Below are 26,572 nucleotides of genomic sequence, written 5' to 3'. Positions count from 1 at the left end.
TGCCAGCATCTATCAAGAATAGAAATGCATAAATCTTCTGACCTAGTATTTCTAATTAAAAATTTTATCTTACAGTAACTCACTCATGTGGAATTACATACAAGGTTATTATTTTTTAAGAAAGATTTTATTTATTTATTTGACAGAGGGCACAAGCAGGGAGAGCAGCAGGCAGAGGGAAAAAGAGAAGCAGGCTACGCCCACCCCCCACTGCTGAGCAGGAAGCCCAATGTGGGGCTTGATCCCAGTACCCTGAGTTCATGACCCGAGCCAAAGGCAGATGGTTAACTGACTGAGCCACCCAGGCTCCCCTGTACAAGGTTATTAAATGCAGCATTATTTATAATAGCAAAATACTGGAAAGAATTAAAGTGTTTATTGTTAGGGACTGCTCAAATATATTATGGTACGTTCATACAATGAAATTTTATGCAGTTATAAAAAAATCAACAAACTCTTTATGCATGGGTATAGGACAATCTCAAAAATATGTTTAGTGGACAAGTTGAAGAACAGTGTGGACTGCAGAGTACTATTCGTGAAAAATATCTCCAGGAGGATATTTGAGGAACAAACACTACAGGGAGGGGGAATGGGTACTGAAAAGGAGAAGGAGACTTTTCTCTTTTCAGTCTGTTTCTTGAATTTTGAATCAAGTGAATGTTACATGTTCTGATGAAAAAAAATCTTTTTCTTAGGAGATAAAATTTTGAAATAAAACAAACATTCCAGCAGAAATAACAAAATTCTTTTAGGTAAATTTGAACTAGCAAGTGTTAGTTTCTTTCATCTGATGGATAAACTTTTCCACAATGCCATTGAGTCTTTCAGGTTCCATCAGTTTATTTACCAGTTCCTGCTCAATAGCTATTAGGGCTAGACCGCTAAGCTTCTCTTGTCCCATGGTATGACATAAATATGTTTTAAGACGGGGCAGTGTAGAAAATGAATTTTCAGCATTTGAAGTAACTGGCCAAGACAAAGCAGTATATAGTAATTTTGATATGCAGGGAATATTATTGTGAAGACCATGCTGGATAAACAAACAGCCAAGATTGATGAAGTTGATATGATCATAATCTATGAGAAAATTAAGCTTTGCATATTGCCGATAAAATCTAAGTTCTGGGATGATGTCTGCATCAAGTTTATAAAATTCTTGGACATGTTTGGCTGTTGTTTCATTTAATGGTTCATTCCATTTAAATAACAGTTCTGAAATTTGCTTCATTTTGCAATAATCAAACTCTGAAAAACATAGCTTTAAATTATTTAATATAGTATCCAATCCTTGGTAATAAATATTAATTTTATATTGTTCTTCTGTTGAAGTAGGAAAAAACATACTATCTGAATTGCCAAGATCTACTGTTTTCTGAATTCTTCTTCTTTTCTGAAAAGAAGGTCTTTCAACTTCAAAACCTTTACTGGTTATTTTTTGACATATTTCCTCTGCTCCATCCCAGATAGTTTTGAAATAGGCATCATTTCTTTCGGATGATAAACATTCCAAAATTGCTTCTATTTTTGAAGACAATGAAAAAATATCTATAGTTTCACTTTGAAGCTCTTTGGAAAGAATTCCTGTAACACTTAACACTCGATAAAGAAATTTCAAACAAAAGATAAATTCAAATTTGGAAACCAGTATTAACAAATCACTCAATTCATCAGCTAAACTTGTGTTTGAAGAATGGCTTGATATAACTTCCAATGTTTCAATAATCTCTGGAAGGCCCTCAATCACAGACAGTAATATATGATCATGGACTGTCCAACATGATTGTGATGTATGTTTCTTGCATGTTTTGTTTTGACTTAGCTTAAAAATGTTTTGAAACTTTGCAGACATTTCCCCAGACATATGAATAGTGTTGAACAAAGAGTTGAGAGTATTTAGAGCACTTCGGAGTTCTTTCACTTCTTTACAAAACGTAATTACTGTTAAATCCAAAAAATGCGCATAACAATGTACGTACAAAGCTCTTGGCTCTTCTTTCTTGAATTCTGCTGCAATTTTATTAAATTGTCCCCTCAAATTAGTGGTACTATCATAGGCCTGGCCACATATCTTATTTAAATCAACTCCAATTTGCTGCAGGTAAGTTTTGATAGTCCCATGTAAGTCAGTCCCAGTCATCTCTTCAATATCTATGAAACCCAAGAATCTTTCTTTAATTAAGACAGCCTTTGACATTTTTTGTGGGTATCTTACACAAATCGAAAGCTGTTTTTTAGTGGCACTATCAGTTGTCTCATCACATATTATTGAAAAAGCTGAGGAAGCATTGATTTCATTCACAATATCTTGAAGCATTTCAGTCTTTATTATTTCAATAATATCATTTTGAATTTGTGTACTATTATAGAAGTCAACTTGTAAATTTGTAAGTCGAAATACTTCTTCTCCTTTATCTTTTGCTCTGATTTCTAGCAGTTCTAAAAAATTGCCTTTATTCACAGATGAAATCGACTGATCATTTCCTCTTAATGGTAAACACTGCTTCCCAAGAAATAAAATATTTTCAATTATAAGCTTTAGGTACTTTTTATTTCCTTCAATCTGTTTTGAATGAATAGATAAATTATCATTGACAGCTTCATCAAAAAATTGGTACTCCCTCCAATACTGCAATGACTTCAAATGCATCTCACTTTTTTCATGCTTTCTGAATTTTTCTAGAGTCTTTTTCCAATTAGAAATTCCTTGCGCTGTAAAGGATTCTCCTCCACAATTAAAATTTTTTTGGCAGAACAACTGGCATGAGTAACAGAATGTCACATCCTTTTTAATATTGTTTTTCAAATGTTGGAAATTTGAACACCAAGATTTTTTAATGTTTTGTGACTTATCTTTAATTTTTTGTACTCTGGATGTAAATTTTGGGTGACACAGTCCTTCACTTATTTTCATAGATTTCATATTGTATGAAGCATCTTGGTCTGACACTTTATCTTTTTGTACTTCTACGCTGGAGTCAACCGTAGGCTGACCGGGTATTGATGAAGATGGTGAAAGGCTTGGCTGTTCAACACTACTAGTAGCAACACCACTACTTGATTCACTGGGTAAACTCTTAGAAATTTGAGGGAGAAAAAGAGAAAAGCATTTGTTTGAACAGTTTTCAAATGATTAAAAATATCATACGTATCTATTCTAACAACACAATAAAATGAATGGGTGAGTTAAAATATGAGCTCCACTAGGGGGAAACATTAACAATTATTTATAATATAAAGTTGCAATCTAGATTTAGCATTAAAGGTTCAAAGAATCTTTTGGTATGTAATTGTAATAAAAATAATTTTTATTGCTCATGTGACCTAGAATATTGAAAAGGGTAATAAAGAACCCAGAGGAAAAACTGTGACTAATAATACTTCTATTTAAATATTCTTATTAATAATTTGAAGTCAAATCCGACATTTGGGAGATTGAATATGAATACCAAAAGATGTTTCTTGCTCAACTTTTTTGAGCTCTCAGATAAAAACAGGAATGAATATGCTCGTATATATATACGGACACACACACACACACAAATACATATATGCACAAAATATGCTTAAAAAAGAAAAGACAGTGTCAAAAATATTAAGGACAAAACTTACATCTACAATGACATTTGCTGTTACTGAAGATACTGTATCTGCTAAAATAAAAGAGTATCATCAATTCAAGATCTTACGTGCTATAAAATATATGCTATAAAATAGCATCATAAACTAAAATTGCTTATTTCATATCAGACAACAAAACAACCTTAGAATATAGATAGATTCATCAAGGATGGGAAAACAATGTGTATGTCAAGTATCCTTCCTATCAATTTTACCTTGTAAGACATCAGAGTTCATGATGGGTAGGGAAACACGAGCATCTGCCAATGACACTATATTGCTTATAACTGGAGTTGTATCTTTCTTTGGAGAAAAGGTATCCGTTGAGGCATCATGTACCATGGAAACATTTACTGAAAAAAATAAAAAGATTTCTCAAAAAACAAGCAGAATCAATCAATCAGAAAGCACTGTTTAAAACAGATGTTTCGACAAACAATGCAAAAATCTAATAGCCTGGGGCACCTGGGTGGCTCAGTGGGTTAAGTGTCTGCCTTCAGCTCGAGTCACGATCCTGCGGTTCTGGGACTGACCCCACATCTGGCTCCCTACTTGGTGGGGAGCCTGCTTCTCCCTCTCCCTCTGCTGCTCCCCCTATTTGTACACACCCTCTTTCTTGGTCCAGTAAGTAAATAAACAAAATCTTAAAATCTAATAGCTTTAGGTATTGCTGGATATTGGAGTATGGCTTAAGGATGGCCGGGTTCTTTAGGAAAACACATTAATAACCTTAGACTGGTAACTTATATTTTCCATTTTTTAACCTATTTTACCTTTGCATACAAGTTCTCAGAAATTACCCACAAAGAAAGAGATTCCTTTAGAATTTCCCAATGGGGGGGGGGATAAGAATTTCCCAATGGGTATCATTTTTCATCATTTAAAAAAAGATGTTATTTTTTTTTAAAGCAATCTCTATACCCAACATGGGTTTCAAACTCATAACCCCAAGACTGAGAGTTGCTCACTCTACAACTGAGCCAGCCAGGTGCCCTAATGGATATCATTTCTAACTCCTTCAAGATGCATAACCCTCAACAAGAATGGAGCTAGACTGGTGTCTAGGCTAGTATTGCAAAGATTTCTATAATGAGCCAGTTTACATGATATACAAGCCCATGGCTTCATTTACTTTAAATAAATAGGACCAATGGTCCTATATGAGGCTCTTTGATGGAATATAAAGTTGGCCTTGGGTTACTTGTGCTTTTCTATTAGTGAACTTCCAAGTATTTTCAACTAGTTCTATTTCCTATAAAAATGTGGCTAGTAACCTTGTTTTTACAAACCAGGGCTAAGTACAAAATTCTGTATTTTAACACAAAAATCTTTACAAATAAATATTAAATCTTTGGTTGTGAAGTAGGCTTCCTTTTATATAAACTACTGGAGGGGCGCCTGGGTGGCTCCGTCGTTAAGCATCTGCCTTTGGCTCAGGTCATGATCCCAGGGTCCTGGGATCAGGTTCTCTGCTTGGTGGGAAGCCTGCTTCTCTCTCCCACTCTCCCTGCGGTGTTCCCTTCTCTTGCTGTGTCTGTCATATAAATAAATCTTAAAATAAATAAAATAAATCTTAAAAACAAAACACTACTGGAAAACTTTTTTAAAAAATATAGGCTCCTTGCCCAATGTGGGACTTGAACTCATGACCCTGAGATTAAGAGTTACATGCTCATGCCAGCCAGGCACGCCTGGAAAACATTTTTTTGCAATGAATTTTGCATTGTTTTGACTCTTAAGTGAGTTTAATTTCAAGATGAATCAAAGTTATAAAGGAAAGCAGTAATATTCTTCAACATTTTCTAAACTTCTGATAACTGCTAAATAAGTATTACCTGTAGATGATTCCATCTTAGTTTTATTGTAAGCAGAGAAACAATTAATAGAACAAAAAATGTCTGTCTTCCCCAAGTCACTGGTGGTCTCAATCATTTCATCTGAGGGCTTCAATGATTTGCAAGGAACAGATGTAAGTGTTTTGGTTGGTTTCTGTTTAGAGATTAAAGTAATATTCATATTCCTGGTATATGACATATATTAGTGACAAACAAAAATATACTCATCATTACTGCTCTTAGTTATAATATGACAAGTGATGATAATAAAGCCACATTTTTATACTTTCTTAAAAACCAGAAAAAAATAATGAGGGGCGCCTGGGTGGTTCAGTTGGTTGAGCAGCTGCCTTTGGCTCAGGTCATGATCCTGGACTTCCGGGATCGAGTCCCACATCGGGCTCCCAGCTTCTTGGGGAGTCTGCTTCTCCCTCTGACCTTCTCCTCTCTCATGCTCTCTCTCACTCATTCTCTCTCAAATAAATAAATAAATAAATCTTTAAAAAAATAAAAAAAAAATAATGAGCACTGGGTATTATAGGCAACTGATGAATCACTAAACTCCACCCTTAAACTAATAATACCCTAATATGTTAACTTGAATTAAAAAGAAGAGAAAAAAAGGCACTACAGATCACAGTGACAAAAGTGAAAGAAACAGAGTCAATAAATCACTATTTGTGTTATTTATCAGATTTTAGTAGCCGCAGTAATATATATGCAAGCAATGAAGAAAGAGGTCACAGAATATGTTCATCACTCCAGGCAATCAAAGCCAATTGGATAAATAAAGTCTTAAAATCATATCTCATTCCTCAATTCCACTTTGAATATTAACTCAGGAAAGCCTTCCATTGGTACTGAGAAGGAGCCAGAAAACAGCTGTGGGAATCGCTGTTTTTCTAGGCTAACCTCATGGTAGAAATTACAAGCATATTGTAAGAAAGTAGCATATAAGCAGTAAAATACATAGAATATACTGCATTCAGGGGGCGCCTGGGTGGCTCAGTGGGTTAAAGCTTCTACCTTGGGCTCAGGTCATGATCCTGGAGTGCTGGGATAAAGACCAACATCGGAGCTCAGTGGGGAGCCTGCTTCCTCCTCTCTCTCTCTGCCTAACCTCTCTGCCTACTTGTGATCTCTGTCAAATAAGTAAATAAAATCTTTAAAAAAAAAATTCAGTTTAAAAAAAAAAGAATATAGTGCATTCAGGAAACAGTAAGTGTTCAAAGGTAAATGATAAATGATATAAACTGTGAGACATACCATCTATTGTTTCTACTGAAAACAGGAACCATCATTCTTGGACTTAAGACAATGGTGAACAAGAACTGCTTTTGGGGGCATAAGTATAAGGACAAATGAAAATATCTTATGCAGGGGCTACTGGGTGGCTCAGTCTGTTAAGTGTCTGCCTTCAGCTCAGGTCATGATCCCAAGATTCTAGGATTGAGTCCCACATCAGGGTCCCTGCTTAGCAGGGAGTTGGCTTCTCCCTCTGTTGTGCCCCCATTCTTTCTCAAATAAATAAATGCTCAAAAAAAAAAAAATACAGATTTTCTTCTGTGAAAAACAGGGTATCGGCAAAGGAACAATGAAACAAAAAACAGAGCATAGCTCTGAAAATTCTTGTATACTTTACTAGTATGACTTTTTATATTTTGAGAAGCCCTGGGGGTCTGGGGGGCTCAGCCGGTTAAACATCTGCCTTAGGCTCAGGTCATGATCCCAGAGTCGTGGGATCGAGTCCCACATGAGGCTCCCTGCTCAGCAGACAGTCTGCTTCTCCCTCTGCCCTTTCCCCTCCACTCATGCTCTCACTTTCTCTAATAAATAAAATCTTAAAAAAAAAAAAAAAAGGATGTGGCTTACAAATGACCTATTTGAGTTGTTCAGACTTGATGAGAATCCTATCTCTAACTGCATGATTTTAAGGAAGAATTTATGGAGTAGAAATGGGTCTCAAAGCATCATCTGAACAAGTAAGACAACTTCAACCCTACCTCATGAAAGGGGTTCAGACCATTAACTTGCATTAATCTCATTTATTTTATTTTAAAGATTTTATTTATTTTTCAGAGAGAGCACAAAGCAGGGGGAGTGGCAGGTAGAAAGGGAGAAGCAGATTCCCTTCTGAGCAGGGAGCCTGATGTGGGCCTCGATCCCAGATTTCTGGGATCATGACCTGAGCTGAAGGCAGATGCTCAACTGACTGAGCCACCCAAGTATCCCTGCATTAATCTCATTTAGTCCACCAAAGCAGGACCCAGCTTCTCTGCTCTCAGAACCTCCCACACCCCAGGCTGTCCTACCAGAAATAGGGAATTATTTCTCATTTAGAAAAGCATGTGACATTCTGGGTTCATTTTAACCTTGCTTAGGTATAAGAAAACATAGAATTAAAAACACTTTGTGGGGGGCACCTGGGTGGCTCAGTGGGTTAAAGCCTCTGCCTTCGGCTCAGGTCATGATCTCAGGGTCCTGGGATCGAGCCCTGCGTCGGGCTCTCTGCTCAGCGGGGAGCCTGCTTCCTTCTCTCTCTCTGCCTGCCTCTCTGCCTGCTTGTGATCTCTCTCTGTCAAATAAATAAATAAAAAAAATTAAAAAAAAAAAAAAAACACTTTGTGGTTGAATCTTACTGATCAGTAGGCCATTATTTCTACTACATATATACATTTTTAGATTTATTTATTTATTTGACAGACACACACACACACACACACACACACTCAGTGAGAGAGGGAGCACAAGCAGGGTGAGCAGGAGAGGGAGAAGCAGGCCTCCAGCAGAGCAGGAAGCCCGATGGGGGGCTTGATCCCAGGACTCTGGGATCATGACCTGAGCTGAAGGCAGATGCTTAAGGACTGAGCCACCCAGGCACCCCCCTGCTATCTTTATTTGCAGTTTATAAACAACCTTTTATGTGCTTGTCTTTTCTTGAAGGCCAGATCATCCTGAGATTCTTGAGGAAAATCTCTATATAGCATTTATCATGAATCGTTATGTAAGAGAAACTGTCAAGAGTCTTTTATTTAATCTTCTTCACTACCCTATCAACTGAAACTATTCCCAATGGTACTAAAATCTGATCCCCACATTTTCCTAAAGTGGGACCATCCACAAGTGAACTAATGAAGAGACTCAGTCTTGGATGTTTCATTTGAGTCCCATGTAGTCAAATTCAAATGGAGTGGTTCTTTTTTTTTTAAAGATTTTTATTTATTTGACAGAGAGACAGAGAGGAAACACAAGCAGGGTGAGGGAGAGGGAGAAGCAGGCCTCCCGCTGAGTAGGAGGCTAGATCCCAGAACCCTAGGATCATGAGCTGAGCTGAAGGCCATCTAACGACTGAGCCACTCAGGTGCCTCAAATGGAGTGGTTCTTACTTCATGCAACATATATTCCTATCTGCTTATATGCTAGAATACTCGGAACGATTTTTTTTCACTATTTTATTTACTTATTTGAGAAAGTGAGTCTGTGACTGAGTTGGGTGGGCAAGGGAGAGGGACAAGCAACTCTGCACTGAGCAGAGTGGGATATATGTGGGGCTTGATCTCATGACATGAGCTGAAATCAAGAGTCAGATGTTGAACTGACTGAGCCACCCAGGCACTCCACTCTTTGAACTATTAGAGTAATGGGACTGTCCTTTCATCTGAAGCATATGAAATGGGCTAGAAACAGTTTAACAGGAAGCCCCACAGTTCTCAAGACAGACTGTGATGAGGTTGTTGGAGTGAAACTGAAAACAGGCATTACTACAAAGACAGTGTTTCACATACTGGTATTTTACTTCATATTGGATCTAGGATTTAAAAAAGTTCAGTAAAAACTCTAATATTTAAGCAAAATAATCAGAATCCCTAAAAGTTTTAAAAAAAATGTGACTTACAACAGTAGTCTTCTGACACATGCTGCACTTGGTTAAAGCGCTATTAGTGCATATTGTAACAAATGCTTTTCTTTTTTCTTCATATGATGAAAGACAAGATTGGCTGCAAAAATTCTTGCTAGAGGTATTATCTTCTAGCTGGACACTGATCACATCCTTTAAATTTAAGATGTCTCTAAAAAGAAAAACAAGGGTGCCATTAAACACTTTTATAAGTTAAAGCACTCCCTCAAGTAACCCTCTCCCATTTCATCCACCTTTAGACTGTACAACAGCACTGACATCAGCCTTGAAATAAGAAAACCTGAATTTGGCATTTAGTTCCAGGACTTACATTACATAATGATGGGTGAATACTCATACTCCCAAATGTTGATTCCCTCATCTATAAAGTAGGGGTTATAAAACACAACTGATAGCAGTTTTGAGGATTACTTAGTTTATATTAGTTAGTGCTAGTGATAACAGAATGATGATGAGAAATCACATATTCATACCTGACCAACTCTGTAATCTACAAGACAGAGGATATCATAATATGGTCTGAAAAACTCCAGGGATCCTCCAGATACTTTTAGAGGGGTCCGCCAAAACAAAATTATTTTGTTAAAATATTATTTGTCCAAAAAGCCTTTCTCCTTATGTTAACTTTTTAAAAAAAAATATTTTATTTATTTATTTGTCAGAGAGAGAGAGGGAGAGCGAGCAAGCACAGGCAGACAGAATGGCAGGCAGAGAGAGGCAGAGGGAGAAGCAGGCTCCCTGCTGAGCAAGGAGCCTGATGTGGGACTCGATCCCAGGAGGCTGGGATCATGACCTAAGCCGGAAGGCAGCTGCTTAACCAACTGAGCCACCTAGGCATCCCATCCTTATGTTAACATTTGAACTGATAGTGCAAAATCAACCCCGGGTTGCTGCAATTCCACTCCTAGATATGTACCCCAAAGAACTGAAATAAGTACTCAAAAAAGTGTAAATACACTATTTCATATAGCTAACACATAGGGGCCCTGGGCTGGCTCAGTTGGTAAAGCACGTAACTCTTGATCTCAGGGTTTGAGTTCAAGACCCACACTGAGCCTGGAGCTTACTTAAAAATGAAAAAGAAAAACAAAAACAAAAACAGCTAAAAGATGGAAAACAGCCCAAATTTTCACCAATGAGTGAACGGATAAACAAACTGTGCCATATCCATACAATGGAATATTACTTAGCTACAAAAAAAGGAATGAAGTGCTGCTCTATATATTATAATACGTATAAACCTCAGACAAACCTTGAAAACATTATGCTAAAAGATGGACACAAAGGTTGTATGCTGTAGGATTCCATTAATATGAAATATCCAGAATAGATAAATCCATAAATAGAATGCAGATTGGTGGTTACCAGGGGCTAGAGAGAGAGGAGACCTCTGGGGAGAAATTGCCTACTGGATACACTGGAGTAACAGAAATGTTCTGAACTAGACACGGTCAGTGTACTACTACTGATGTGGCTTTTTGTTATGTGAATTTCACCTCAATACATTGGAAGAAAAAAAAAATGATGCTGGGTCAAACGCCAGAGCCTTAAAACAAATTAAGGCAGTTGAACCAAAATGTCCTAGTATGTGTTACTCAATGCCACACATTTGCTGTAAAAATCATTTACTTTATTAAACTTCATCCTTGACCACCTTTTTTTAGTATTCTGTGTGATATGGGACACAAGCATGAAGTACTTCTCTTGCACACTAAAGTATGATGGTTGTCTCAATGTAAATCTCACATGGGAATGTTAAGAGTTACAACCTGAGGTAGCTACTTTTTTCACAGAAAACATTTTTACTTGAAAGAACAAACTATTATCCAGAGTGGGTAGCTGGCAAATATTTTCTCAAAAATTGAAGTAACATTGTTACTTCAAGATAAACAACTGGCAGTATTCATTGCCAATGATAAAAGTTGAGCTTTTGTTGAAAAACAGAATTTAGGAATATTTGCCATCTCCAACTTGATTGCTTCCCAATAGTTAAGCTTTCCTGGTAAGATTAGTGGTGATTTTCTGGTGTGTGTTTATTTTAACAGATGTGATTTTTAAAATACTGTCTAAAAGAAATATGCCAACAGGGGCGCCTGGGTGGCTCAGTTAGTTGAGTGTCTGCCTTCAGCTCAGGTGATGATCCCAGGGTTCTGCGATCAAGCCCTGTATCAGGCTCTCTGCTCAGCGAGGAGCCTGCTTCTTCCTCTGCTCATGTTCATGCGCTCCCTCTCTCTTGGGTCTCTCTCTTCTCTGATAAAATCGTAAAAAAAAAAAAAAAAGAAAAAGAAAAAGAAAAAAGAAATATGCGAACGTTCGGAAGATCTACATAACTCAGTGAACCAGTATTTTCCAAATTATGATAGCATGTAACAAAAATCATTCTTTCATGGGTTAAAAAAAACCATTCAAAATAGAAAAGACTGATGTATTTTAACCTAACAGTACAAAAAAACTCATGGTTTCAATGTTCACGTTGTAACTAACCTTTAAGTACTACCTGTTTTCTGGTGGAGTATCAAAGAGCACCCACAAAATCTAAATAGCTATTGAAAAACACTCTTCCCTTTTCCAAATACATATTTGTAGTACCAGATTTTTTTCACACTTCATCCAAAACAACATGTTCCAATAAACTGAACACAGAGGCAGATGTGAAAACCCAGTCAGACACTGAAGTGGTTTGCAAAACTGGTAAAATAATGCTTAATGTATATGGCTATTTTTCATTAAAAGTATTTGTTAATAAGCACTGAGTTACTATTTTTTTTTTAAAAGATTTTATTTATTTGACAGAAATCACAAGTAGGCAGAGAGGCGGGCAGAGAGAGAGGAGGAAGCAGGCTTTTTGCTGAGCTGAGAGCCCGATGTGGGGCTCAATCCCAGGACCCCGGGATCATGACCTGAGCTGAAGGCAGAGGCTTTAACCCACTAAGCCACCCAGGCATCCCTGAGTTATTATTTTTAAATGAGTTAATAATTAGCTTAAAAATTTCTCAGTTTTAATTTCTAACATAGTATATATTGGTAGTTAGAACCTACTACATCAACTAAAGCTCGCTGGCTCTTCAAAAATTTTTGAGTGTACAGGGGTCCAGAGACTAGAAATGTTTGAGAACTGCCATGTCTGGCTACTTAGAACCCTCAGAACATCAATCTTTCAGGTTAATAGTTTTCCAGTTTCCTAAAATCAACACTATTTTAACATTTCAACACATAATTTTCAGTGTATGATGATTTTCCTCCTTCTTAAATAGACGATACCAAAGCTAACAGGTTCATTTCATTATCATGAATCAATTGTTTACTGGTTTAAAATATAGGTCTAAAGGCAATATCTGAATTGTGCTATCCTTGTACTTCATTTGACAACAATTTTTCTAGGATTCACTGTGTACCAGCTAGTGTTTAGGCACGGGGAATATAAAGAGGAGTATGATCTGGTTCCTAATCTCAAGAGGTTCATAGTCCAGGGGTGCCTGGGTGGCTCAGTCAGTTAGGTCTGCCTTTGGCTCAGGTCATGATCCTGGGGTCCTGGGATTAAGCCCTGCATCCAGCTCCCTGCTTGGCAGAAAGCCTGCTTCTCCCTCTCCCTCCACCCTTCCCCTGCTCCTTCTCCCTCTCAAATAAACGAAGAAAATCTTAAATGAAAAAATAAAAGGTTCATAGTCTAACTGGGACAGTATCAATTCTTTCCTTAAAAACATTAATTTTATGGGGGCGCCTGGGTGGCTCAGTGGGTTAAGCCTCTGCCGTTGGCTCAGGTCATGGTCTCAGGGTCCTGGGATCGAGTCCCGCATCGGGCTCTCTGCTCAGTGGGGAGCCTGCTTCCTCCTCTCTGCCTACCTGTGATCTCTGTCTGTCACATAAATAAATAAAATCTTTAAAAAAACAAACAAACATTAATTTTATGATTAATGCTGTGGGAATTATGAACACTACTAAAACACAAGTCATGGAACAATGACTGAGTGGGTGGTGGAGTTAGTGAGAGGAGAGGAAAAATGGTGCGGCAACAGACAAGAGGTAAAGATATTTCAGGAAGAGCTTTAAAACAGAAAAAAATTAGCAGATGGAAAGGGAGATAGAAGAAATTGCATCGGCAGAAGCATGGAAGTCTGAAAATACTTACTAATATTTACTGCTACCAGTATACTAGATTCCTGGTTTCTAATCTATGGAGTCATTACAAATAAAAAACTAAAAAATGAATTTTCTTAATAGTGCCTAAAATTAGCTTAAACAAACTCTAAGCACAGGACTGAACTTTCCTACATGTAAGTGTTATACAGTCTTAGTGCACCAGGATATTCTGAACTCTGTTGATAGCCATCAGAATCTCTGGTTGGTTTCAACTAGGATACTAAAGTGCAGAAATGACACTTCTTAAATACATTGCTCTCAAAAGAGGTCTATTTTTCCAACATGATTTAAAATGCCATTCCAAAGATTACTTTTATTTGGTTAATGAAACAGAATAAATACTGCATTAACTGAAAACAGATTTTAAATCATTGTTATGAAAGAAACTTCAATGCTGATAATTAGCTAAAATCCTGAGAACTATGGCAGCATCTGGGGGGCTCAGTTGCTGGGCGTCTGTCTTCAGCTTGGGTCATGATCCCAGGATCCTGGGATTGAGCCCCGAATTGGCTTCCCTCCTCGGTGGGAGGCCTGCTTCTCTCTCTCCTACTCCCCCTGCTTGTGTTCCCTCTCTTGTTGTGTCTCTGTCAAATAAGTAAATAAAATCTTAAAAAAAAAAAAAATGTTGGGGCGCCTGGGTGGCTCAGTGGGTTAAGCCTCTGCCTTCGGCTCACGTCATGATCCCAAGGTCCTGGGATCGGGCCCTGCATCGGGCTCTCCACTCAGCGAAGAGCCTGCTTCCCCACTCTCTCTCTGCCTACTTGTGATCTCTATCTGTCAAATAAATAAATAAAAATCTTAAAATAAAAAAATCTTGAGAACTATGTATTAATACAAGATGCTAATAAATATGGGAGAAAAAAATTTTCTAAAAAAGCAGCACAGGTTACTTTGAACAATGATGGCCTCTCCCAGCCTAAGCATTACTACCAACTTTCTACCGACCTATACAGTAGTATTTTGTATCCAAAAAATTTGTATTCCAAAGAAGTAAAACCTTTTTCATTATTTTTGCTCATATTGGATTTCTCCATCTTAGAAAATGACTTACACACTATATCTTTCCTGTTTCAGCCTTTTCAATCTGTCTGGGAGATCTGCTGAAGATGGATAATGGGTAAACTCCAAACACAGTAACATGATACCTTAACTTCTCAGGACCTCAGTTTCCTGAAAACCAAAAGAAAATGTTTGGACTGGATGATCTCTAAGGTCCCTTCCAGTTTTATGATTCTGCAGAGAAAGAAAGCAGACTGAAGAGAGTGCCTTATAGCCCTTAGCAAAAAGGAAAAAAGACATAGTATTGAAGGGTTGAGAAAACACAAGAGAAAGGTTGTTTCAGGGAGTAAGACTCAAAGCAACGGATAATACCCAACGCAGCAGCCAAACAAAGAGCTGAAGCAACCAATAAAAAGGATTTGTGAGTTTGTTAATAACAGTGATAATTAACATTTATTGAGGTCTTATTATATGCCAGTATTGTTCTGATCACTTGGATCTATTATTTAATGCTCATAATTCTTAGGTGCATTTAATAAAACAAATGGGAATACTAAGAAGTTCTCAATGTTTGACTTTAGCATATAGATGTATCATCTGGGAACAAATGCAATCTGATTTGGTAGGCCTGGGTAAGGCCTGAGATTCTGTATTTTTATTTAATAAGCTCCCAAATGATATTGATACAACTCCTATTAGTTGCACAATATAAACGTAAATGGAGGAAGCAAGATTTAAATTATGGCAATCTGATTCCAAAATAAATATGAAAGGAATTTATTATATTTACAAACAAAACCAGTGGCTTATGTGTTTTTTGTTCTGAAACAAAAATATTTAAAATTCATCATTAGCATTTAATGAGTACGTAACAAACCAGAATTATACTACAATAGGAGTCTCAAAGCACACTGATACTTTATACATCTCAGGGTAGAGTTCGAAGTTTTTGTGTGTGTGTGTGTGTGTGTGTTTTAAAGATTTTATTCATTTGAGAGCCAGAGAGCAGGAATGGGGTGGTGGAAGCAGAGGGAGAAGGTCAAGCAGGCTCCCTGTGGAGCAGGCAGCCTGATGCAGGGCTCGATCCCAGGATCCCTAGATCATTACCTGAGTCGAAGGCAGACGCTTAACAACTGAGCCACCCAGGCACCCCTCAAAGTCTTGGAGATTTTCCACTAATTCATTATAAAGTACTACTTCCTATATAATAATATATATATCCCTGTCAAATAAATAAGTAAAATAAATAAACACACACACACACACACAGCTAGCAATACAAACCCCAACAGTAGCTCACTGATATCTTGAAAAAATTACATCCATCCCTGTTTACCTATGACTTCAATTTTGCAAAAGAATCAAATAACTTCATTTACCATTACGAGAAACATGATTTTATAATGTTATACCCTGGCTACTTTATAACTTGGAAGATCCAAATTATTCTATGATTAATGTGATAGTGGTTTGCACCCTATACTGTTAAATGATAAAATAAAATGAGTATATAATAATCCCATTTATAGAGAATTTCAAATGAAAAGAGTAGGAAAGTCAGTTTCAGTAGTCACATTATATTTAAAGCTGAAGAGAAACAGAAATCCTTATGTTTTAATTTCCATAAATCTCTCAACAAAAAAAGTATGTCAGAAGAATCTAACAGAGGAACTGAAAGCAGAAGCAGCTTCCTTTCACTAACCCAAGGTGATACTTCTTCAGAAAAAATGAAAACAGCGGCGTCTGGGTAGCTCAGATGATTAAGCATCTGCCTTTGGTTCTGGTTATGATCCCAGGATCCTGGGATCAAGCCCCACATCCGGCTCCCTGCGCGGCGGGGAGCCTGCTTCTCCTTCTCCCTCTGCTGTTCCCCCTGCTTGTGCTCTCTCGCTCTCTCTGTCAAATAACTAAAATCTTAAAAGAAAAAAAAAAGTTAAGAAAAGAAAAAATGAAAATGTAGACAGTTACAACCAAGACTCTGATCAAAATCTATGTAGGGAAGTAAAAGGGACATAATTTAGAATTATATACTTTGAGCAGTTTGAACAAGTTCTCCTGGGAAGAGCTGGTGAATTGGCAGATGAAATGTATTCAGTGATGCACAGCGTGGAGCAGAAAAGCTGAGTAGACCCTTTCCTCTGATAAGCAGTTTGCCCCTTCTGAAGAATTTTTTTACAACCACAACAGGAAACCTGAATAGCTGTGGTTGAAACTGAAGGAAGCATTTTATTCATGCCAGATGATGTCAGGGAAAGCTGAATGCCTGCAGTCAACTGTGGAGCTATAAACACAAAACAGGAAGGAAAAAAATTAGTATTTATGTAAAATTAAGTATGCATTCTTTTATTTTTCTTTTAAAGGTTACTTCTGGACTTGAAACCTCAAAGAAACAATGCACTATTCAAAGACATTCTAAAAAAGCAGAATAAACTGGCTATTACATTGTTTAGGATAAATATGATTAATTTAAGTAATTCTATTACCACTGTCTGAAAATGTAGTGTTTATTTTCAGTTCATTCTCCTGAGTTTTAGGCTGCTGGGCTTGACAATACTCCTTTAAAAAAAAAAGAAAGAAAATAATGACTTCAATGTGCATAGAACAACTAGTTATTCTATAGAAAATAATAATAAATTATGTTTAAAGTTTGTGTAGTGAATTGTTTAACTGAACTGAACCACAGGTGAGCACTCCCCTTTTGGTGACCTTTGGCTGACACATTATATTCTATACATTATATATATTATATTCTATCATATCTAGATGTGACTTTAGTAATTTTTGTTCACATAGTCTTTCCGTAAGCTACCACAAATAGAGGACACACTCTCAATAGTGACACCTATTTTACCTCCTTAGTTCTATTCAGTAACAGCTAACAGTCTTCATAAAGACCTTAAACACAAAAGTTGTTGGAGAGGGCTGAATGAGTCTTAGGACTTTTCAGAGCAGCAGGCACTCTAAACATGATCTATGTGTTTCAATGTTCATAGATTTGAAGAAGCAACCAATACTTCCTAGATGGACAACATTCCCCAGTGTCACCAACTCAATGGGAGTCATATCCTTACTTAATACTGATTTACTTTAGGCTATTTCTAAACAGAATACCAGAAATAAATTAAAAGTTGAATTTACTTTTTGTTTCCTTAGAAATTTCAGCTAGTTCATATATAAACATTTTAAGGAAATGTGGCATTACATACAGAACATTAACAGCTTGAGTCAGTCTATCATTTACAGGTTCTTTAGCATATAGTACATCTAAAGAAGCTTATGAATAAACATGGAACTTATTTGGGCAAAATAATTACATAGAAAAAAATTCTAAGAATTCATAATGTACTAAGTAGAGTCAGGACCATAATAACATTTAATTAGTTATTCATATTGTTTCAAGTTAAGAAAAATGAAAACAAAATATGTTAACCTTGTTTAGGCCCATAATATCCTAAGCAATCTTTTTATTAATCCAAAACCCAATTCCAAAACATCCATTTTTTGCTCAGATCATATTCTTCCATATAGTTGTGATGGCACTTCATGCCATATACCCTGCATTATTTGACCAGCTGCTTAGGGGAAGATAAAGATTGTGGGTTTTCAACCACCTAAACCAGCATCTGCATAACTGAAATGCATACTTAAATGCTGCTCTACAAAAATGAAAATAAAGTAGGTTATTTACCTGAGCATTTTCAGGTTCTGTCTTAATTTCATCTAGCTGTCCCAGTTGTGGTGTCCCTGCTTTGTCAAATTTACCATCTATCGGTGATTCTTTCATCTTGGTGTTTGATGTAAAGGAATCCTCCTGTTCCAAACTAATGAATTTCTTCTTGGGGAATAGTATCTAGGTTCCTAAAACCTGAATTGATGGGAGAATCTGATTTTAAAATTAGTCCTTTTAAAAATGGTAACTTCTGAAAGCAGAAAGGGTCTTTAGACAGCTTGGACGACTCAAGGTTCCTTCACAGTGCAACACTGGCTTTTTCCCCTTCATCCATTACTCCCCAACATAGCTTTGTTATATAATTCTTTGGTAGACCGATCTATACGCTTTCTTCTGGGACTAGTTTTCTGCACCTCTATTCTCCCAGGCCTGCCTAGAGCATAAGCTCACCAAACACACAAGTTTACTTTTAACTTAAATAGTCTTAGAAAACATAGTCTTCTATCCAAGGTTAATCCAAATACCTGTGCTTACTACCTCTCCTCTGCCATTGCCCTCTTACAGAGCCGATTACTATTTATATGCTCTTCAACTCCTCTTTCCTTCCTTATTGGTTTTTCACATATAAACACTCAAATACATTCAAGGATCCAACTTTTATACTAAGCTACTGCCTTCTCTCTGGCCACTCCCTTCCCTCACCCTTGAACCTCTGTTTCCTTGAATCCTATGATTCCAAGGCCTATTTCTCCTCTTATCTCTGGCAAAGGCCAGTCTTCTTCTCAAACATTTATTTCACCTGCTTCTAAAATACTTGTGTTCTGAGGTGCCTGGGTGGCTTAGTTAGTTCTTAGTTAAGCATCTTCCTTCAGCTCAGGTCATGATCCTGGGGTCCTGGGATAGAGTTCTGACTCAGGCTCTCTGTTCTACTTCTCCCCCACCCCCAGCTTACGCTCTCTCTCAAATAAATAAGTCTTTAAAAAAATAAAAATATTTGTGTTCCTCCAAAGCACAATTCCAAAGGACTCTTTCTCACTTGTTCCTTGGGCATAACCTTGGATTCAACCATTATTTATAGGCTGATTTCCCCCTATATTTCTGAGCTCCAGCCCATATACCTAATTGCCTACTAAATATCTCCACTCGGATGCTCCACAGGTCCCTCAAATTCAAGAGACTTAAAACTATATTCTTATAAAATCCCAAAGCCTGCTTTACACGTTTCCTTTCTTGGTAAAATCAACTATCCTATATACCCAATCTCCCAAACCAAAAAATTAAGGGTAATCCTAAATTCCTCTTCCCTTAAAGTTCCCACATCTAATCACCAAAGCAGGTCAATCTAAACCTTCTAAATATGTTTTGAATCTATTTTCCATTTATACCTCATGCCTGTTCCTCCTCCCCCATTAATGGATTCCTTTTTTGGTAACTAGATAAGATAGTTAAAATCCAAAAATCAAAATAAAGAAGACTGCTGCGCATTCAGGCTTAAAAAATAATTCCATTTTATAGTTTTTAGGAACTAAAAGTGACTTTTTTTTTTTTTTAAGATTTTTATTTATTTGAGAGAGAGCCTGTGTGCACACAAGCAGGTGGGAGGAACAGAGGTAGAGGGAGAAGTAGCCCTCCTGCTGAGCAGGGAGCTGAGCTAAGCTGGGCTTGATCCCAGGACCCTGAGACCTAAGTCAAAGGCAGACACTTAACCATCTGAGCCACCCAGGTGTCTCCTTCAACAGCCTTTTGATTGCTCAGCCCCAATTCCCCTATTTCCAGAGCAAATTGGTTCTATCTTCTTTTCTCTCATCTTTGGTCCTTTCCCCACTTTTCTGGTAGCTTTTACTGAAAGTCCCTATTCTAGAGCAGAAAACTGAATGAGTAAGGCCTGTGAAGTGCAATAAAAGCTCTATGGCCTCTGCCCAGCCCATGTGAACATTACATATACCCAGCAAAGCAAAACTCACAGGAAATTAACTACTAGACTGTCATTCACCTGAAAAAAAATACCCAAGTCTAAAAATCAATAAAACAAAGCATCTATGAGCTTTTGCATCTTGGAGTCCCTTCAAATATGTCAGTTATCACACCAATAGGCAAATAATGGAAAACACCTTGAAAGTGTAATTAATTAATCTAAAATAGGTTTCTGAAGCAGGGAAAACAGTAAATAACATTTCTTTAGCTATCAGAAAAAACAAAAAGAGCAAAAAAATACATGAAATACAAATTCAGTAGTTCTTTTTCCAACAAGATGCACATTAGAGTAAAATAAGCCTTAGAAACCTCTTTTTTTTAAATTAAAAAAATTTTTTTTTTTATTTTTGGGGCGCCTGGGTGGCTCAGTGGGTTAAAGCCTCTACCTTCAGCTCGGGTCATGATCCCAGGGTCCTGGGATCGAGTCCCATGTCGGGCTCTCTGCTCAGCAGGGAGCCTACTTCCCCCTCTCTCTGTCTCTGCCTGCCTCTCTGCCTACTTGTGGCCTCTGTCTGTCAAATAAATTAAAAAAAAATTTTTTTTTTATTTTTAAAGATTTTTTTTATTTGACAGAGATCACAAGTAGGCAGAGATGCAGGCAGAGAGAGAGAGGGAGGAGGAAGCAGGCTCCCCACTGAGCAGAGAGCCGATGTGGGACTCGATCCCAGGACCCTGAAACCATGACCTGAGTTGAAGGCAGAGGCTTAACCCACTGAGCCACCCAGATCCCCCCACCCCCTTTTTTAAGATTTTATTTTGGGTGTGCCTGGTTGGCTCAGTTGGAGAAGCACAAGTTGGGCCTGAACTCATGACCCTAAGATCAAGAGTTGAATGCTCCTCCAACTGAGCCAGATAGGTGCTCTGAAACCTTCTTTAATATAGTCTACCACTAGTCTTACCTGGGGATAAACCATGTATGTCGCAGAGTAGTAACAGTCCTAGGATAAATGTGGCACATGTTCCTGCTAGTTAATACCACTTGGTAATAACCAATTAAAACATTTTAATTTAAACCAAAGAGGATTATATCATGAAGCAGAAAACCAAATTCACATTTTTAAAAAAGATTTATTTATTTGACAGAGAGAGAGCACAAGCAGGGCAGAGGGAGAGGGAGAAGCAGGATCTCTGCTCAGTTGGTTAAGTGACTGTCTCAGGCTCAGGTCATGATCTCAGGGTCCTCGGATTGAGTACATTGTTCAGCGGGGAGCCTGCTTTTCCTCTACCTACTGTGGCTACTGCTTAAGCTCTCAATGTCTCTCTCTCTCTGACAAATAAAGTCTTAAAAAAAAAAAAAAAGACTAATAACTCTAGGGGTGCCTTGTTGGCTCAGTCCAGTTGCCAGAGCACAAAATACCTGATCTCAGGGGTCATAAGTTCAAGCCCTATATTGGGTGTACAGATAACTTAAAAAAAAAAAAAGAGAAGAGATGATAAATCCAGGCACAACAGATAAATTAACAGGCTTTACCCCTGAACACACCTGACAGGACAGAGTAGAGGAAAAAGGCCAAGCAGAAAACAGCAGCACACTGAGCTAAGGAAATGGGAGTTCTGGCGGCCAAAGCATGAAGGACAGGAACAAAGGTTCCACAAAGCAGAACCAAGGAGAAACAAGCCTCCTAATTTGCATACAAATATCCTCCTCCTCCACTTACTAGCTGACTTCCAAATGTACATCTACAGAGTATGACACTAAAAAATCTATCAGAAAACAGCAGGTTGAGTCTAAAGAAATGATTTTAGTAGCTTTGCAGAGCTAATAACAAAGTTGAAATTTAAGTCCAGCAAAGGTAGAGGGGATTTGGTAAAGGTCTGGACTTGCAGTTGAGACTCTAGGGGACCACTCCCTAGAAGAAAGGGCAAACCAAAATAAATCAGCCCTAAAAAGGGGTAACACTAATCCTCAAAAGGATCAATATAATCTGTTGCGGGGGGGAATATGAACATATATATATATATATATATATATATATATATATATATACACACACACACACATATATATAGTTGGTTAGAACTATCTGACTGCCTACAGGAAAACAGCTCTCCCTGGAGGAAGTGCACCTAGAGTCTTTAAATTTTTTCATCCATAATACAATAAAAATTTATGGGTACATCTCAACAAAAAACCCCAAATAAGACTGACTGAAAACCAATGAAAAGAAAAGAGAGAAAAGAAAAAAGATAAAAGAACAGACCTATAGGAAACGCATATTGGTATTATCAGGCTAGGACATTTGAGAAAATAGAGAAAAAGATGGAGAAGTTTAGGAGAGTCCTGGAATAATTAAAAAAAAAAAAGTCATGGAAATTTGAGAATTGTAAAATAAAATTCAGAAATTATAAATAAATACATTTTATATCAATAGTATAAAGTAGTTCAGATTGATACATAAAAGGATAAAAATATTTATAAGTAATATGCGGAACAAGGCTAAAAGGTGTAACACAGATGTAAATAGAGTCTCAGAATAAGAGAAAACAGACGATACAACAGAAGCAATATTTGAAGAACTGTTGGCTAGACAACTTCCCCAAAATGAAGAAAAATATCAAACCACACAAATTCAAGAAGTTCTATGCGTAACAAATAAGGTAAATATAAAAGGGAAACACAACTACCCATATCATAGTCACACTCATGAAAACTAAAGTTAAAAAAAAAAATCTTAAAAGCAGCTGAAGAAAAAAGACTTTACAGGAGAACTAAAATTAGAAAAAAGACTGTTCTCTTCTCAGAAACAATGATGGCCAGAAGTCAATGGAGTATCTTTAAGGAGCTGGAGGGAGGGGTGTGGACCCCTACTTAAAATTCTCTAGTCAGTAAAAATATCCTTCAGATATAAAGGTGAAGGGGTCCCTGGGTGTCTCAGTCTGTTAAGGGTCTGCCTCCGGCTCAGGTCATGATCCAGGGTCCTGCGATGAGTCCCACATCTGGCTCCCTGCTCCGCGGAGAGTCTGCTTCTCCTTCTCCCTCTGCCTGCCACTCTGCCTACTTGTGCTCTGTCAAATAAATAAATAAAATCTCAAAAAAAAAAAAAAAAAAGTGAAATCAGGGGATTTTCAGATAAATGAAAATGAGAATTTATCACAAACAAACCTATACTGTAGAAATGCTAAAGAATATTCTTTAAGTTAAAGTGAAATACTCAATGGGAATCTGGTATAAAAACTGGAAAGGGAGAAGTAAATAAACTGCTTTTATTTGTAGAGAGCATGATGGTGTACATAAAAAATCCTAAGGAATATCTTCTCCCCACCCAGTAAAATAATCGAATAAGTGAACTTAGAAGGATCACAGGATAATACAACATCAACATTTAATAACTTCATCTCACCACTTCACCATTGTTCTAGAGGTTCTAGTCAGGTTAATAATGCAAGAAAAGGAAAGAAATCTTGAAAAAGAAGAAATAAAACTGTCATTATTTATAGATGACATGTTGCAAACATTTAAAATCCAAAAGGATCTCCAAGTAATTACTGCAATTATTAAGTGAATTTAGGAAGGTCAATATTTTTAAAGATTTTATTTATTTGACAGAGAGAGATCACAAGTAGGCAGAGAGGCAGGCAGAGAGAGGGGGGGAAGCAGGCTCCCCGCCAAGCAGAGAACCCAATGCAGGGCTTGATCCCAAGACCCTGGGATCATGACCTGAGCCAAAGGCAGAGGCTTTAACCAACTGAGCCACCCAGGCACCTTTATTTTTATTTTTTAAGAAGATTTTATTTCTGGGGCGCCTGGGTGGCTCAGTGGGTTAAGCCCCTGCTTTCAGCTCTGGTCGTGGTCTCAAGCCCCTCATGGGGCTCTCTGCTCAGCAGGCAGCCTGCTTCCCCCTCTCACTCTGCCTGCCTCTCTGCCTACCTGTGATCTCTCTCTGTGTCAAATAAATAAAATCTAAAAAAAAACTTTTTTTAAAAAGGAAGATTTTGGGACGCCTGGGTGGCTCAGTTGGTTAAGCAGCTGCCTTCAGCTCAGGTCATGATCCCAGCGTCCTGGGATCGAGTCCCACATCGGGCTCCTTGCTCCGCAGGGAGCCTGCTTCTCCCTCTGACTCTGCCTTCCACTCTGTCTGCCTGTGCTCGCTCTCGCTCGCTCGCTCTCTGACAAATAAATAAATAAAAATCTTTAAAAAAAAAAAAAAAAAAGGAAGATTTTATTTCTTCATTTGTCAGAGAGAGAGAGATTGAGCAAATGAGTGCACAAGCAGAGAGAGCAGCAGACAGTGAAGCAAGCTCCCCACCGAGCAGGGAGTGGGATGTGGGACTTGATCCCAGGACCCCGGGATCATGACCCAAGCCCTGCCGTAGGCAGAGGCACTTAGCCAACTGAACTACACAGGTGTCCCCCAAAATAAAAAACTTTATAACAACGATTTCTAAAGCATCACAAAACATCAAATATATGAAGACATCTCATGAAATATGTCCAGATCTCTACACTAAAAACAAAACAGTGCTGACAGAAATCAAGGAAGGTATAAATAACACAGCATGCTCTTTGACTGAATACTGTTAAATGAGTTTTCCCCAAAACTGAGCTACAGATCAAAATCTCAGTTTTTGCCAAATTTGCAAAGTGATTCTAATGTATATGGAACGTATACAAAATCTAGAATAGCTAAAACAACCTCAAAAAAGAAAGTTGGAGGACTTTCTATATAAAGCTACAGTAAATAGTATAATGTGGTAATGGTTACAAGAAAAATAAAGGGACCAATGTGTCCACAAGCTGATATACTCTTTTTACTTCTTTGCATTACAGCCACTTCCTCATTACACTTTGCAAAAATACGTTTTATACCACTTGTGTTCTGCAAGCTCTCTTACTGGTTTGACAGAAAGATTGGAGGCACAAGGCTAAGTGCTTTTCAAACCAAATTAAAACCTCCACGCTTAATTCTATAGGCAGTGGGGAGCCACTACTTATGAAGCGCCTACATACTACAATTAGAGGGATAATTAGGATTCCCAACACTCTGTAATACTCTGCTAGCACAGGATCATTGTAACAATATAAACATATGCAAGGCAAAAAGCAGAAATGAGGGAAGAGAAAATGTTCACAGTCTTCTAGAAGATAAAATCTGAGCTGGGTTTTAAAGGGCCTACAAAGCAATGATGAAAGGATATTCCAGATTGGAGAGAGAGCATGCTTACCCTTGTAAATCACTAGCTTTTGCGGTTCAGCAAACGTGTTTTTAAATTTACTTTTAAAACAATAAAATCACGAGATAAACAGTTAACTGTGTCATATACCAAATGTTAATTATTCTGGAGACGTCCAAAGCATTAATTTGTGCTATAGTAACACTGACTTTCAGAAAACAGCTTTTCCTGCCACCCAGGTGAATGCAGTTCAATTCTCTATACCCGTGTCACTGATGAGGAAGGTTACAGCTTTTCACCTATCCTTTCTGGATTCCGACCTGTTTATGTTCACTCACCCGGAGGCAAATTCTCTATTTTGGCAAGGGCATCTACTCCCTTAACGCTGCTGCCTCAGTCCAAAAGTTACATGGCAAACTACTGAGTCCTGACACTGCCAGGGCTAACTGTAATACAGGTCTTGTTATAAATGTTAAAGGCTTCTCGTCTTGTGTATTTGCCATGAAGAACACTAGTTACCGTCAGGTGTTATGGGTGGTTCAGCTCTTACTGAAACCGCACCTGAGGAAGCTGGAAGGTACCGTTTGCAAACACTAGTCCGTGCAAACCAAGATACTAACAATCCTGGGCACTAAAGCAATATACTGAAATAAAGCGATAAACTAATCCCAATTCAAGTCAATCCCAATTTCAAGTCCGAATTTATCGAGTCAAACTTTTGTACTATTTAATCTTCTAGCTGAGATTCCGTGTACACATCTAACTGGAAAAAAACCTCCATGATTTTTTTTTTTTAAGTTGTTTGTGAAAACAGTACTGCTTAATGAAGGAGAACTACACGTATGACCAGGTGAATGTTTTAAGAAGAGGCCGCGGATAAAGACCAAAGGCTTGAACTCCCAGTAACGGCGCAGGGGCAGCCGGCGGCAAGAAACGCTGGAAACGCGGGGCACGGATCCCCCGACTCTGCGCACACGGTTAAAGCAGACGGCAACCACGCAATCCTGGGGCCTGACCCCGAGCTCCCGACCCTCACAGGGCAGAATCCGCCCTCAGGGACCCATCTTTAGGACCCCGGCCCGACTAGACGCTTCATCCTCCCTCCGAGAGGCGAAACTTTCTGCCCCTTTCCGGTAAGGCACAGGAATGAATACCGACACTACGGCCGCTTAAGGGGGCTTACTAATTTCTTTCAGAGACGCTGGCCACACGAGGATTCTCAAAGGAACTTCGACGCCAAACGGTCACGCAGACCCCGCCCCTTTCCCGCCGTGCTCTGCGGCCGAGCATGCGCATTGCAGT

The 26,572-nt window shown here is 38.1% G+C and overlaps 1 protein-coding gene across 7 annotated transcripts; it reads right to left on the bottom strand.

Annotated features, from left to right (window-relative positions):
- Nucleotides 1-108: 108 nt before the first annotated feature.
- On the bottom strand, nucleotides 109-26,572 carry ZMYM1 (zinc finger MYM-type containing 1). 7 transcript variants are annotated; one of them, XM_082686849.1, is made up of 9 exons: nucleotides 26,454-26,572; nucleotides 18,203-18,379; nucleotides 16,998-17,070; nucleotides 16,546-16,795; nucleotides 9,352-9,526; nucleotides 5,457-5,610; nucleotides 3,837-3,974; nucleotides 3,613-3,653; nucleotides 109-3,076 (listed from the first exon to the last, which is right to left on the bottom strand). In XM_082686849.1, exons 2-9 carry the CDS (start codon nucleotides 18,296-18,298, stop codon nucleotides 767-769), a joined length of 3,237 nt encoding a protein of 1,078 aa, XP_082542975.1. In that variant the 5' UTR covers nucleotides 18,299-18,379; nucleotides 26,454-26,572; the 3' UTR covers nucleotides 109-766. The 7 variants fall into 7 exon arrangements, with proteins under 7 accessions (XP_082542975.1, XP_082542976.1, XP_082542977.1 ...); XM_082686850.1 differs by having other exon boundaries at nucleotides 3,613-3,650; nucleotides 26,454-26,550; XM_082686851.1 differs by having other exon boundaries at nucleotides 17,001-17,070; nucleotides 26,454-26,539.

This window comes from Mustela nivalis (genome assembly GCF_964662115.1).
Source record: "Mustela nivalis genome assembly, chromosome: 10".
NCBI lineage: Eukaryota > Metazoa > Chordata > Mammalia > Carnivora > Mustelidae > Mustela > Mustela nivalis.
The sequence above is the reverse complement of the archived record's forward strand: the minus strand, read 5'-3'. Positions and strand labels throughout refer to the sequence as shown.